General features: G+C 30.1%; 6 protein-coding genes across 6 annotated transcripts, besides 5 other annotated features; 3 read left to right on the top strand and 3 right to left on the bottom strand.

Moving 5' to 3' along the window:
• The first annotated feature begins 2,959 nt into the window (after positions 1-2,959).
• Positions 2,960-2,996: a mobile genetic element.
• Positions 2,960-2,996: a terminal%2Cinverted (terminal inverted repeat of Banshee-A3 transposon ID:TVAGG3_0088460).
• Positions 2,997-4,173: 1,177 nt separating this feature from the next.
• Positions 4,174-4,211: a mobile genetic element.
• Positions 4,174-4,211: a terminal%2Cinverted (terminal inverted repeat of Banshee-A3 transposon ID:TVAGG3_0088450).
• An 809-nt stretch (positions 4,212-5,020) lies between these two features.
• TVAGG3_0088440 (uncharacterized protein) lies at positions 5,021-5,485 on the top strand (the record flags this gene model as incomplete). The annotated part of the gene is made up of 1 exon (XM_001312996.2): positions 5,021-5,485. The coding sequence occupies one exon, from the start codon at positions 5,021-5,023 to the stop codon at positions 5,483-5,485; it is 465 nt and encodes a 154-aa protein (XP_001312997.1).
• A 477-nt stretch (positions 5,486-5,962) lies between these two features.
• On the bottom strand, positions 5,963-6,809 carry TVAGG3_0088430 (uncharacterized protein; the record flags this gene model as incomplete). Its single annotated transcript, XM_001312997.1, has 1 exon — positions 6,283-6,795. The coding sequence occupies one exon, from the start codon at positions 6,793-6,795 to the stop codon at positions 6,283-6,285; it is 513 nt and encodes a 170-aa protein (XP_001312998.1).
• Positions 6,810-6,868: 59 nt separating this feature from the next.
• Positions 6,869-7,070: a mobile genetic element.
• A 215-nt stretch (positions 7,071-7,285) lies between these two features.
• Positions 7,286-9,637, bottom strand: TVAGG3_0088410 (glycine-rich protein family; the record flags this gene model as incomplete). Its single annotated transcript, XM_001312998.2, has 1 exon — positions 7,345-8,232. The coding sequence occupies one exon, from the start codon at positions 8,230-8,232 to the stop codon at positions 7,345-7,347; it is 888 nt and encodes a 295-aa protein (XP_001312999.1).
• Positions 9,638-10,573: 936 nt separating this feature from the next.
• Positions 10,574-11,554, bottom strand: TVAGG3_0088400 (protein of unknown function (DUF3447); the record flags this gene model as incomplete). Its single annotated transcript, XM_001312999.1, has 1 exon — positions 10,574-11,554. One exon carries the CDS (start codon positions 11,552-11,554, stop codon positions 10,574-10,576), a length of 981 nt encoding a protein of 326 aa, XP_001313000.1.
• A 495-nt stretch (positions 11,555-12,049) lies between these two features.
• On the top strand, positions 12,050-14,060 carry TVAGG3_0088390 (uncharacterized protein; the record flags this gene model as incomplete). Its single annotated transcript, XM_001313000.1, has 1 exon — positions 12,063-13,673. One exon carries the CDS (start codon positions 12,063-12,065, stop codon positions 13,671-13,673), a length of 1,611 nt encoding a protein of 536 aa, XP_001313001.1.
• A 191-nt stretch (positions 14,061-14,251) lies between these two features.
• TVAGG3_0088380 (armadillo (ARM) repeat-containing protein family) lies at positions 14,252-15,721 on the top strand (the record flags this gene model as incomplete). Its single annotated transcript, XM_001313001.1, has 1 exon — positions 14,275-15,717. One exon carries the CDS (start codon positions 14,275-14,277, stop codon positions 15,715-15,717), a length of 1,443 nt encoding a protein of 480 aa, XP_001313002.1.
• Between the last annotated feature and the right edge of the window lie 34 nt (positions 15,722-15,755).

Genomic DNA, 15,755 nt, shown 5'->3' with positions numbered 1-15,755 from the left:
TGAAATAAGATTCATATGTGATAATCAAATATATCATTATAGGAAGCCTCAAAAATACAAGAAACCCGAACTAATTCGAATTATACGGATTAGATTGTCAATTTCATCAAGAATGAAGAAAAATGACATATAAGAGTGAGTTATCCTGAATCAGAATGATCGTGATCCAAGATTATGGCTTAGATTTACAAAATATGAGAGCTATCCAACTAGTAGATGATCACTACCAGAAAATTCTGTCGATACCTTTAGTTTTGTTTATGGACCGCACATAAAAATATAAAATTATGAATGTCTTATGTTCTCTATGTTACGACTCAGAAATTTCGACTATTTTTTTTCATAATTTTTATGAAGAAGGTCAATTACAATGAGATAATGAAAATATGAAAAGAGCACACAATCAAATTCTTTTGCCACAGCAAGTTCTTATTAGTATGCATTATACTTCCCTCTATTTTTTATAATTTTGTATATTGAATACTACATATTACGCTTGATACCATAACGAGTCTGCCATTATCACTTTATATCCATCGATCACTATAAGAGGATTTTTTTTCTAAAAAAATATTTGATATTTGAAAGTCTTAAGGGTGCACCCGTATGTACGTTTATTTGAGAGGAGGAGGATTACCCTCTCAATTTTGAGGGATTCGTTAGTTTATTTTCTCGATGAATATGCAATAAAATTTGATTTTTACCTTATCAATATACTTCATATAATATACACATGTTCATGTAAAAACTTTTTTCTAGGGTTGTACAAACTGGCACGCCTGCTGGCACACCTTTTTTGGCCAGCTGGCACGATTTTTTAAAAAAACACATTAAAAAAGTCACTTTTTGCCCCATCTAATGAGATTTTTTTTTACAATTTTTTTCCCCTTATTTTTCAATTTAGATATGATTTTAAGCTCTCCAAATTGAAGTTTACCTGATGTTTCTTAGTTTTTATGATAATAAAATGTTGCAAAGTTGAGTTTGGATTCAATAAATTTAAGAAAATTTTATTTTACAATGAAATTATAAGAAAGGATGTTTTTATCCTATGTCAAAGAGAATACATTTGTAGATCCCGACTTTTGACATGGTTGAAAATTCCAAAAAAAAATTCAAAATTTAAAAAAAAATTAAAAAATATAAATGTCATGTTAAAAAATGATTTTTGAATTTTTTTTGGAAAAATAGAATGTCATATTTTTATGTTTTATTGCTATTTTTACGAAATCAATAAAATATTTGTTAATTTGGCTGAGATTATAAATAAAATCTTTCTAAATCTTGCAATTGATTGCTAAAATCTGTTTTATGTATTAATTGGCATTGAGATTCGTTATAAAAGAATGCGAATTATTTTGTATGAGTAAACGTATTTTGTAAATTTTCAAATTCTCTTCTCTCATTACTTACCTTAGATCTCTCGGCTTTCAGCTCTCAGATTTCGCTCATAGAACTCAGGTTTTAGTTATGTACTCATAGATGTATCATTACTGCCCGCAGATCTCTCATTACTACCTTACTAACCAGATCTTAACTCTCCGACCTTACTAACCAGATCTTAACTCTCATTACTACCTTACTAACCAGATCTTAACTCTCATTACTACCTTACTAACCAGATCTTAACTCTCATTACTACCTTACTAACCAGATCTTAACTCTCCGACCTTACTCATCAGATCTTAACTCTCATTACTACCTTACTCATCAGATCTTAACTCTCATTACTACCTTACTAACCAGATCTTAACTCTCATTACTACCTTACTAACCAGATCTTAACTCTCATTACTACCTTACTAACCAGATCTTAACTCTCATTACTACCTTACTCATCAGATATCTAATTATTTACATATGATTTCTCACATCTCACTCAAGTCTCATTACTTACCCTATCTTTTTAACCTTTTCTGATAATTACTGAAATAACTAAATCCTTTTTTTAGTTTAATTCTGATATTAAATTTTTAAAATCTCTTTAATTTTTTGAACTACGCCTTTAATTTGTAATTGCCGATTTCACAGATTTGAACCATTTAATAAAATAACATTATTCAACTTAATCATATCAAACATGGTAGTTTGATTTTCAGATCTACATTTTAAAAACCTCTTTATTATCTTGAGTTATACTTTTATTATATAATACCTGAGTTCATAACTGAAAACTCTTAATTAGAGTACAATATTCAACTTAATCATAACAAGATTTGTTGAATTTCAAATTTGATTTATATCTTCCATCACTTAAAACTCTCACAGCTTACAATATAAGCTAAAAAGTATATTTTCATAGTAATAAAATTAATTATTAAATTTTTTACTTTTTCCTTTCCAAAACTAGAAAAAAAGGAAGGGAAAAGGGAAAAAGAAAAAATAATAATGAGCATATTATATAATTTTGGTCATAGGCCGAGTGGCGTGGAAAGGATGTCGCCCTTCGGGCTCCACCCTTTCCACGCCACGAGGCTCGATTTTTGGCCACTTTTTTGATTTTGGCCGCGTGCCAGCTTCTGGCAGGCGGCCCGCAAAATTGTGCCAGTTTGTACAACCCTACTTTTTTCCAAAATCCTTAGGAATTAAGCGATTTTTGAATTTTAAGAATTTTTTTCGAATTTTTTCGAAAAAAAATATTTTCAGAACAGCCTTAACGGCTAAGATTTAGGAACAATGTTAAGTATCAAAAAGAAAGGAGGTCTGATATAGACAACATATATCATTGAAGGTTGAAAAAATCTCTAATATTTGAGCCCAAAATTTCAAATTTTAATTTTTTGAAAAAAGAGGCCACCCGTATGTACGTTTATTTGAGAGGAGGAGGATTATATTTTTGAAAGGGTGAAACATTATGAATATGTTAATTATATAATAATATGTATTATTATAAAAAAGAAAAAATAAAGCACGTTAAAATTTTTCTTTCTTGATTTTTTACAAAATCTACATAGAATTGTAATAAACAGAAATTCATCAAAAGTGACAGCTCTCAATTTTTTGACATTTGTAAATTCTAAATTGAATGAGAAAAATGAAATAATACTAAGCATAATACAATATTCTAGATTTAATTATAATTAGGAAAAAGTTAGTTTTGAGAGTACTTTTCATAGGCATATAGAATGAAATCTTCTGAAAAATAATATCACATAAACTCATATTATTTTCTAATATATAACTATTTTATATAAAAATCAAATTCAATGATCTTAAAAGCGAAGGATAAACCTCAAAATTTACGAATATAATGAGTGGGAATATAATGCTTATCTATCATAAAACCATATGAAATATCAATTTTTGCTTTACGCCTAATTTTTGACGACAATTAGCAAAAAATGTTAAATGTTAACACTCAGTCCATTTGAATATGAAAAATAAAATTGACTTTGATTAAATGTTTTTATTTATCATGCAATTCTTCTTGCGACCAAAGATTTGAATAAAAGTTCAAAAAATAAGATAGCTTAAAAAATAATATACGGTAGTGTTTACTAATAGATGAATAGTATATAAATTCTATTAAAATGGATTTGATCCAAAAAATATATAAAATTTGATCATAAATAAAATCGTTTTAAATTACTTCTTCATTTAAATTATAACAATTATTTTTGGTTTTATATTTTTTTGGATCAAATCCATTTTAATAGAATTTATATACTATTCATCTATTAGTAAACACTACCGTATATTATTTTTTAAGCTATCTTTTTTTTTTGAAATTTTATTCAAATCTTTGGTCGCAAGAAGAATTGCATGATAAATAAAAACATTTAATCAAAGTCAATTTTATTTTTCATATTCAAATGGACTGAGTGTTAACATTTAACATTTTTTGCTAATTGTCGTCAAAAATTAGGCGTAAAGCAAAAATTGATATTTCATATGGTTTTATGATAGATAAGCATTATATTCCCACTCATTATATTCGTAAATTTTGAGGTTTATCCTTCGCTTTTAAGATCATTGAATTTGATTTTTATATAAAATAGTTATATATTAGAAAATAATATGAGTTTATGTGATATTATTTTTCAGAAGATTTTGTGTTCTTCTTCAAAATTTTATTTTTTATTAAAAAGAATCTTTACAAAATATACATTTACTTTAATTAATATTTAAAAACATGCTCTATCAAAAGTTCCAAAAATTCAATATTTTAGCTTTTCTGAGGTGTCACTTTTGATGAATTTCTGTTTACAACAGAATTATGCAAAATATGACTAAATAATTATAAATTTCAAGTTAAATTTTAATTTTGATAAATAATTTAAATTTCAAAATATCAAGTTCAGTTCGACTATGTATGTAGTAATTCCTCAATAAAGTGCCAAAACCCTATTAAAATATATGAACATTTTCAACATTTTAATGTTTTTATTTAAAAATTTGTTGGAATATGAGCTTCAAACAATTATTATGTAAATAAAAATAATTAAATATATGTATTTATTCGTATTACAACCGTAGTAAGTCGATTCTTCCTTTCTTCTACTGAGTTTTGAATTTGATTTCGAATTGTAAAGAGATTCAAAGGGAAAATACTAGCGGATAAAAACTACCTCCATGAAAGGGTCATAATGGAGTCAAGTTGTATTTTTTGATATGTTTTGCTTTTCGAGCCTAAATAGGTAGCCAAGATAATGCCTAAAAATAAGGTTCTAAATTCTGAAGTTTACATGATCCTCTCGTGTGCACCCTTAAAGATGGGTAATTTCATTATATGATGCCTTAAAAGATAATGCCTAATAATATTTATGTCCCTGAATACAACGATGTTGGGTTGAAAATCGCAATTTCTCAGAATTTTGTTATAAAACCATTCAATTTCTTTCAATTGTTGTCAAAATATGTCAAACCATCGTACCAAATATAAAAGATATCTATTTATCGATGTTAAACACAGATTTAGCCTTTTCCGGCGTTTATATGAAAAATACTTTACAAAAATTACACTCATTCATAAATTCATTGAAAAGAAGTTTTTATCGTTTTACATTCATCATTTCAAGAGATGAAGTTACCTGTATTTGCACAGATACTATGCTTCAAAAACCCCGGAGACCCTGGCTATACAATGGTTAAAGTAGATAAGGGGAACATCAAGTTCGACACTGCACGAAACATTACTCTCGAAGAATATAAAAAAATTATTGGCGAACTTAGAGGAGATGCTAGCAAAGCTGCTCAAGCTCGCCATTTACAAAACAAGATTAAGAACAGAAGAACCTTTCAATGTCCTGCCCCTTTTAAAATTGAGGAGCCCCGCGATCAAGTGATTTGCCAGGTGGCACACACTCAAACTGAAAAAGGGGACTCCACCTTGGAAGACCTGCTCAAGTTTTCTTTAGGAAATCCTTTAGCGGAATCACCACAGGACGCGGATTTTTCTACTCTTGGTAACGACTTTCAAGATTTTGAACTAGATCCTACTCCAGATGATCAGTCAACCGACGAAGAATTTCCGGAATACTTTTAGACCTGTTTTATTTATTTAATTATTTTATTTATTTTATTTTTCTCCTTGTTGGAGTTTTGTCCGAGTAATGGATAAGATTCCTTTTATTCAAGGAGCTCTTTAAAAATGGCAGATATGCCGTTTCTTTTAATAACTTTTCGTTTTTTTCAATTTTTTTCAATCGTTACTCATTTTTATACAGAATTTTAAGCAACAAAAGTGCAAGATGTTTCTTTGTCGCTCGGATAATACCTTCTTCAACAGTTTAACATAAGAATAACCCTATTCCGATTCTCATATTTCTTGAGGTTTGGAGCAACATCTTACAGTTTTTGACTCCTTGGGAACATATTCGTAAAAGTACATTTTTTGATGAAGAGTTTGCGACAAACTTCTCGAGTTTATTCTTATTAATTTCTCAACCATTAAAGGTGCACAGAGTTTGATCTTAACAAATCATAAATTCTTTCTAAGCATACAGTTTCTGGGTAAGTTTTAGTTTCTAAGATAAATCAACAATATCTCGTCTAATAATAAGTCTTCTTTTGCTTTTTCTTACTTGAATTTTTGATTAATTTAGTATTTGAATGATATTATCCAACTAACCATTGCAATTGTTATGTTTTTGATTTTTTTTTTAGATTTTGATATATCAGCACTTAATACTGTGTAGGAAAACATTTTCATTCTGTTTTAGAGCAAATACAACTATTTATGTTAAAATTCTGATGAAATTATTTCAATAGAAAAATAAAGTTTACAGAATAGATTAAAAACGGGATCACAAATATATAAAAAGAAATACAGTGGATGTACATTTACATCCAATGAGAGTATTCTTGTTTCTTTGTCTTATTTCTGATGATGAAAAATGAAGCAGCAGTAAGAACTAAAATTAATAAGCAGATTGATGTAGCAAAGATGCCAGTCATTCCGGCCAATCTCGCCTGATTGCCTGTTTCCCTAGCAGCTTCTACTTTATCTGGAGGAGTTGTTGAAAGATTCGAATAACTATGAGCATTGTTCATTAGTATGGCTGAGCAAATAAGCATGACGAGTGCGAAAAATGAAATTGCGAAATAAAAGATAAAAGCGAGAGAATTGTTGCCTTTGCAGACTAGGTATGTATTGATTGCTGAAAGTGTAAGCATCAATATTGGTACGATAATTAAAATAATGAGAAATGCAAATAAAGCTGACTTACAGTTAGCAATATCGCCTGTACGCATTGCTTTCAGTGAATATACTAATGGGACGACACATAGAAGCGAAAGAATAATGCCTGAAATACTCAGTAAATGGAAATTAATATTTTCTGCAGTAAAAGGCATTAAACCAGAAAATGAATTTTAAACCTTGGCACTTTTGCTTTTGTCACTTTAATTTCGAAAATTTCAAGCAGAGATTGAAGGGTACAAAGTATATGATCATATTATACACTTCTTGCCCTTCGATTCCTTACAGAAAAGACCAAACCATAGGAAAATTGATCGATATTTTCCCCAAAGTTTGGGTATTTTCAAGGAGTGTATGAATAGTTTCGTGGCACATATTAATATAATGTGCTCCAAAGCCTTCCATCTATTCTATAAATTAGAGATATTTTATTACATTTAATAAAGTAAAGAACAATAACCTTGGATTTTCCTCTTCTCATAAAAGCAATATTTGATACCTATCTTGAATTTGTTAAATATCAATTCTCTGAATTAATTCATTTAGAAGTCAGAACATTTGATGATATCTGTATATAGAGTGAGCAGGCTTATATTTTTGTTGGACTCTGTTTTCCCAGGTGAATGCCTCTTATTCTGCTAACTTTTGACCTATTTAATTTTTTATTCAATAAAACAACAAAAGGGATATATATTCAAAGGTAATCAGGTTACATCAAACCCTATTAAAATCAAATTCATCAAAAGAAAGTGGTGGTGGGAATATAGAATTATATTTGTTTGGCAATTATAATCAGTAAGAAATGTAATTCGACAGACACCATTACCAACATGACCTAAGATTTGGCGAAAACTAAAGGAATCAGGCATGAGATCAATACCACTCTTCATGTCAGTGTGAGTGAAATAGAGTTTAGATTCGTGGAATGGTGTGATTCTATCTGCGATTGTATTCTCAGGGTAATGAGGGCTTATACATCCAGGATGCCCACTTATATATGAGCTTCCACCTGACCCTCCAGATTCAAACGAATCTTTTCCTTTAATTTCAAGGGAAAAGTTATGGAATCCGCCGTGATAACCACTACCACAGCCACCAGTTCCTCCTTGGTTTTCATAGGAATCTATTCCGCTCATTCCTTTTCCAAAGAGACCTTCTGTTTGAGTACCGCCAAACATGTGTTCGCCATTATTCAATGCGGTAATAGTTCCTCCTGGAAATCCAGTTCTATTGGTGTCTGAGACTGCGCCACCACCAGAACCGGCCACGATAATACGACTCTTCAATGAATTCATGAGTGCACTATTTTCAAAAGGTTTATTTATATCGAGATAAATCAATCGAAGATCTACAGCTCCCCCGCCACCTGCACCATTTTCTGGTGGAAGAAATACGGGGTCTAATTTCTCATCAGCCTTATCTATACTTCCATTACCCCCAAAGTTCCATCCTCCAGGAGTAGGATTTGTATAATCATCAATTGATGTCTGATCTTCTCCTTTTCCACCTAAATATAAATATAATGTCTTAGGATAGTGGAATGTAATATCACCTGTAACGTAAGAGCCATTTCTACCGGAATATTTCATCATTGTAGGATTATTGAGCTGGTGGCCATCGCCACCTGAAGCTCCCCATAGTTCAATTCGATAATTTCCTTTTGGAAATTGAATAATGTAAGGTTCGCATTGGAGGTTGGATTCGCAAGGATATTCGAATATATATGTGGTTTGGAAGTTCGTAACTTTAATTTTAGCATTCTTTGTTGAATTATAAAGGGAGTAATCGAGACCTTTAAACTTCTAGGTAAGTAGCCATCATAATTTTGATAAAACAACCTTAGAAATTGAATGGCCGTTAATTCAATGAAGAACAATTACAATATTAACTTTAAATAATATTGATGTATAACAAAAATTTAATAAAAGGTAAGGAAAAGTGAGACAAATTCAATTTTTCTTATTTGAACTTTATAAGTATGCCATTTCCAGCCTTCAATATTAGGCTTGAGCTAAAAAAGCCATATTAGCTTAATTTTGATGCTGTTCACTGAAATCTAAAAGAGATCTCTTGAAGGTTTTCACTCCTTTTATTTGATTATTGAAACAAGTTCTTAGAGAGGAATTAGATACGGTGGCGAGAATTTCCGAAATTAAAGTATTTCCTTTATATTCTTCTTTGCCCTTGTTAGAAATGATCAATGTTTTTGTTCCTCCATCAAAGTCAGTGCGAAAAGGGATTGTTGCAACCAACATTGCTGAAATATCTCTGACAATTGACTCCTTATTGGTCAAACAAACAATATAAGTAGAGAAATAAAGAATGTCATCATTACAGGTTCAGGACGTGCTGGAAGAACAAGATCAGAAAATGTTTCAGCTTATACACTGAAAAAGATTTTAATGAAGTTATTTCTGACCAAATCAAGCCAGAAATCATTCACCAATCTTTCATGTGTTCTCTTGCTCATGTTTGCTGTCAGCATCAAAGACGTTCCAGGATTTTCTATCTTCGACATGCCGAACAGAATATTTAATTTGTGTGGCCATCGAGGAACTTGACTATTTGAGTATTGTTGATAGTAATTGCCAATTGACTAAAATCGAGCGCGTAATGTCCCAATTTTCTTTGGGAACCAGAATTAAGTCGGGTAATAATACAAGCGAAAAATTTCGGATGCAACAAAGAAGTTACATCTTTAGATTCTTTGCTTTCTGGACAAGAACAAGTGTTTTTGAGGCCAAAGAAAGACCTTAAGAGGGTATAGCAAAGGCAGTTAATATATATAAAGATATACAATTTTAATTTATTTGTATATTGGGTTAATGCATAACCCATATTTTTGGCTATCAGAAGAGCTGTTCGTATTTTGATTATCATTTGCATTTATATCTGGTACCATATAAATCAATCATAAGAGGTGAATCTCTTTAAAATCTTGAATATTTATTTTTATACATATGAAAAAATCAACTCTGCTGTTTCTATAATATTTTTCATCACTGTTTTATAAAGAGCAATTTACTTGTTCACATTTTTAACATTAATCTAAAACCGATTTGAAATAAGAAATTCTGTTGCTTCTTTACTTTAATAACAATATACTGCATTATTAAGACCATTTGTCCAGAACAAAATGATGTATTTTTTCTATATTTAATTCTGCTGTTATATGAAGAACAGAATGATTTGAATAATTTTTTATAATAATATATTCACTAATGATGATGGCTGATTTATAATAATATATTCACCAATTAATGATAATTGTCAAATACGCGATAATGAATAACAGCCATGTGAAATAAGAAGTTATTATAAAGAATAACAGCACAATTTGCATAAGAATTAGAGTTTACGACTTATTTCGGATGTTTACATGTTAATTCGCAAACTACATTTTTTAATTAATAGCGCCATGTGAAATAAGAAGTTGGACTATTTCTTTACAATTGTCCCATTGTGTTAAATCAAGAGCAGTTTTGCCGTCATTATCTTTTTCGTTGATATCTGCACCATGGGAAATAAGGATTTCAGCAATTTCTTTACTATTATATTTTGCTGCAATATGAATGGCTGTTTCGCCATCAATATCTTTTTCGTTGATTTCTGCACCATGGGAAATAAGGATTTCAGCGGTTTCTTTACTATTATGTTCTGCTGCATAATGGAGAGCGGTTTTGCCATCATTATCTTTTTCGTTGATATCTGCACCATGTAAAATAAGAAATTCAGCTATTTCATTACTGTTATATTCTGCTGCACAATGAAGAAGTATGTATCCGTATTTATCTTTTTCGTTGATATCTGCACCATGGGAAATAAGGATTTCAGCAATTTCTTTACTATTTTGAAATGCTGCAATATGAAGGGCTGTATTTCCATCATTATCTTTTTCGTTGATATCTGCACCATGTAAAATAAGAAATTCAGCTATTTCTTTTTTATTATATTCTGCTGCACAATGAAGAGCTGTATATCCGTAATTATTTTTTCGTTAATATCTGCCCCATGTGAAAGAAAATATTCGCAAAGTGATGGAATATTGAGCATTACCGAATAAACAAATACTCCTTTAATATCATTAGTTTGATCGAAATAAACTAAAAATGATTCAAGATTATTGTAAATTCCACAATAAAATATTTCGATTTCTATATTGTATTCATTCATTAAGAATGTAACAAAATCAATGTTGTGCGAAATAATTGCATATCTCATGCATTCTTCATCTGGTTTTTGATATTTCAAACATTCACCCATGATCTCTTTGTTTCTTCCTAGAAATGAAAGATCTAGACAAATTTTAGTTATTTCTGAGCTAAATTTCGTTCTTAATAACTTGAAACAATCAACTGCTCCATGGTAACAACATAATTCAAGTAATGAATATCTTACAAAAGAATTTGGATATAATTTGCTTTCAATTTTTTGATCTTTATCAAATTCATCACTTTCTGTAAAAGCAATGAATTTTTCTAAGTTATTGTCCATAATTGCTCTGTAAATTGTATTTTCTGAATGAATTTCGAGATTTTCGAAATTATTTTTGTCGAAATTATCAGATTTGTCTAATTTAATTCGATATTCTTTATAAAATAGGTAATTTGAAATAGAGTTAATATTTTTGACCTTTGAAACATTATAATCATCAAATATATGTTTGGATAGTTCCAAGTATGACTTTGTATAGCGGTTATTATATGGAATGATATCTAAAATATCTTCAATAATATATTCTGGAAGAGATTTCTTTGAATCAATCAATTCTGTCTGGATCTTTTTGTAAATCAAGTTTAATTCTTCTTCATTTTCAGTTTTTAACTGATATAGCGCATTATATGAATCGATGTGATATTTGAAGATATTTCGCAATTCGTTGAATTCATTCTGATGAATGTCTTGATCAGACATTATAAAATTTAAAGTCAACAAAGTAGTTTTTTTGAAAGAAAAGAAAATCAAATCAGAGCTGGAAAAATTTAAGCCTTTGAATACAACAAGAAAGTTAATTTTTGAAATAATTTGTAATATTTTCAAGCAAAATATTAACACTCGCAGTAGTACAATGCGTTATATTGCAATGGTAAACTCATTTCTTGAATTGCAATTTATTAACCCATTCCCGAGAGAAATTACAAAAATCTTATGATCTAAGTAGATGCATGGATGGACTCATAGGAAAGGCTTTACAAATACTTATTTAAAACTTGAAGTTGGTTTTCGAGACGAAATTCTAAAAATAAAAGTGCATGATTTTCCTGATTTACTCATATAGTTGCAGTGTATTAGTGGTAGGCTATGCAAATATATGAGCAAATCAGGAAGCTCCATTCTCAAAAATATTTTTTTTGACAAAAGAATTCAAAATTGAAAACATTACAATTTTTGTAAAAAGGAAATCATATGAAATTATAAAAAAATGTCGAAATTAACAGATGGAAATTCTCTTCTCAAGTATTTAGGATTCTCAAGTGAGTCAGATAGTGGTGAAGATCCATTTCAAGTTAACGTAAGACCTAAATATGCAGGTGTTTCAGAAGAATTTTCAAAACCAAAAGAAGTAATTCCAGAATTACTTCAACCAAGAGGCGTTTGGAGGAAAAAATCAAAACATGTAGAACTTGAACTGCCAAAAGGCCATATTGGAAATGAAAATGGCTTTACCACAACTCAGATTTGCACAGATTTTCAACAATCACTTATGAAATATGAACAAAATGCACATGTTCAATCAAGATACAGAACAAATACCGCATTCGAAGCAGAAAATTCTAAAGAAAGAATCGTAATTTTGAAAAACCAAATTAAAAACTTTAGTAGGCGTCTAGAGAATGAGCAAACATTAAGAAAAGTCATAGATAGGATGGACGCAAATAATTTCGACTACAATTCAGCAATAAAAATATGTATTATCCTTTCTCAAGATCCGACAATCATAAATCAAGAAGAAACAAAGAAATTGAAGTTTTCAAGTAAAAAATCAGAAATAGATCCGAAATCTATTGCATTTACTGTTGTTAGTCATTATACAAAGAAATTATTAAAAGATATCAAGAATATCCACCAAGAAGAATGGAAACAAGCCAAGGAATGGATACTATCTGTTTCCCAGGCATTAAACAAGCAAGGATTATGGGAAGATTTTCTAACACAAAAGATTTTTCCTCATTTTGAAATTTTAATCAATAAAGGAGAGAAACACGAAGAAATTACTAACTTTATCAAACGTATATACAAGTTAGGTATACTTTCTGTTCAAAATGTCATACTTTTCTTCTCAGAGTCCGCTCGACCATATTTAATTCGCAATTTAAGTAAAATGACATCACAAGACACAATGTTATGGGTAGATCTTGCAGCATCTATAGGAATTCCTGACCATTTCTCAAATATTGTTAAAGAACACGCTTCATATCTTTTGAAAAAGTGGAAACCAGGGGATAACACCGCTTCCACCCTTATTTCTCACTGGCCACATGTTCTTGGATCATCACTGGACTTCTTTTATAAGACAATTTCCCCTAAATTAATTCCTTTTCTTGAAGAAGGGAAAATCGAAGTCCTTACGCCATGGATTCCTGTATTTCCTGAGAATTTGACCACATCTCTTGTTGCTGATTGCTTTATTCGAAGCGAAGGAAAGAAAATTTTGAAAAATCAAAATCCGAAATCAGCTGCTCAACAATATTTGGCTCTCAAAAGCAAAATTCCCAAGGAAATCAAGAATAACCAGAAGATATTAGAGTCATTACTTATAATTCTTGATAATCTAAAAATGAGAAACCATATTACTTCAGGAATTAAACTCCGCGATATCAAACAGGTAACAGCAGAAGATTTATTGAAGAATATCGCTGCTCAGAATGGCAAAACTTTCAAAAGAGTTGATAAAGGAAGTTCAACACCAACATTTGAAATTAATGATATTACTATTGTCTTGAAAAGTGGTGTTTTGCATGTCCTTAATCCATCAACAAATAATCTTGATCCAATTTTCGTTTCTGACTTAATTTCGCTTATTCAAAAATAAATTTTAAATAAAAATTTGTTTGTATTATTTAATCAAATGGTTTTTATCTCTAAATACTCAAACAAATCATTCTCTGATTGATATTGTCTAATCAAAATTCATTGAAGACACTGAGTAGCTCATGTTTGGAAAATATTGGACTATTACGGTTAACTCTGGTTGAAAATGGTAAAATATGTGGAAGGGTGATGGTAATATCATAATCCTAAACCAGATATTTTTTTAACTTGAGGTATGTTTCCTAGAACTTTTCCAACAGAACCGACCACTATATTGGACATAAAAAAAAAGCAGAAAGAATGTAATTAGTATCGGGAACTAATAAGAAGAATGTCACTTTTCTTTTCTCTACCATTGTTTTTTCAATTTGAAAGTATCGAGGTCTAACACGCGTGTCAGTTCTTTTTCGCGAATAACACCCAGACAACAATGTATGAATTAGGTCATAGAATATGTTAATATGAAACAAATATTAAAAAAGCTTGTAATAATCCCATCTAAAAGAATGAATTAAAAGTCTCAAAATATATAAAAATAATTGGGTCTAATTCCAACAATCCCCCTTTAATTTTTTAATTATTAGTTTAAATCTTGGAATCTAATGGATGCATGGGAAGATCCTAACAATAATGGCAATGATGAAATTAGAGCATCAAAAGCCTATAAAGGATCTGATCTTTATCAGCGAAATTTTACAGAAAGAATCGATGATACTATGACAATGGTACCAGATGCTAATGCATATACTGAAGATAGTGCTCAATTAGAAACAATTCCTCAAGAATACTTGGAAGAATTAAGATTTAAATTATCAAGAATAAATTATTGCATGAATAGTGCAGAAATAGCAGATATTCTTCAAATACTTGAACAAATAGATTCAAAATTCTTATCAGAATCTGATATCAGAAACATTGTTCAATGCTTACCAAATATTACAGCGCTAGCACCACATCAAAATATATTTGAATTGTTAAACCGGATATCTAGTGACCCAGAGAAAGCTCTTATCTTATCAGAACTTGATTACGTTCAGCAAATTAACTTTTCACAATTTCCAGATATTTCTGACGAATATAAGATTCTAGTTTCTCAAACAGTACTATATATGCTTCGATGCAACCCAGATAATGCAGAAATTTTTTATCAATCATTTTTCCCAGTTTTTATTCCTTATTTTACAGGTCCAAGTCTTTACAAGAGTCCTAGTTTAGCTATGCATCTTAATGTTGCTGAAGCTTTTATTCCAATGGTCCACAAAAACGAATCCGAAATTTTATTAAATATTTTTAGAACATTTTTCACATTCGCCTATAGAACAACATCGGAATGTTTGTTAGCCGATCTCCATGGCATTTGTACATGCATTTACACTGTTCCTGACTTTTTGCAAGAAATCAAAGATGAACAGTTCTTAAACCAATTAAAATACCTTGCTACACGTCGTTGTGTTACAGATGATAGGGATTCACGTGAAGTTCGACAATATGCACTTGTTGTTTTCGAATATATTGCTTCATTTACTAATGTAAAATGTCATGAATCCGCTTATAGAGTTATTGGTGAATTATTGATGGAAAACTTAGATCAAAGTCAATCGGAAGTGTGTTCTGAAGCTATATTTTTATTGGGATTTGCTGTTGCCAATCAGTATTTCTTGACAACAGTTGATTACTTCCCAATAATACAGAGGTTCTTCGATCTATTCGAGAATTTGTCTGTTTCAGATCAAAAAGAATGGATTCAATCATTTGCAAACATTTTGTATTTTGTTCCTCCAATGAATTTGGAAGATTTGGTAACAAAGGATCAGTTCTTTGAATTATTAGATGATTGTTTGACTTATGATGAGAGTTCGGTTCAAGAAAGATTCATCACCGCTCTTCACAGGATTTTGCTTTCTTCTAACACACTTGCTCATGCTATTCTTGAACATCCAGAAATTATTGATGATCTTAATGATCTTGCTTCAATGGATTCTAGTGTTATTAGAACAAGAATAGAAGCAATTATGAATATTATTAAAAAGGCAGAACAAGAATAATAAAAAAATAGATGTTTAATATTGATATTCACTTAGAT

This window comes from Trichomonas vaginalis, chromosome IV (assembly GCF_026262505.1).
Source record: "Trichomonas vaginalis G3 chromosome IV, whole genome shotgun sequence".
Taxonomy (NCBI): Eukaryota; Parabasalia; order Trichomonadida; family Trichomonadidae; genus Trichomonas; species Trichomonas vaginalis.
This window is presented reverse-complemented; position numbering and strand designations above follow the sequence as displayed.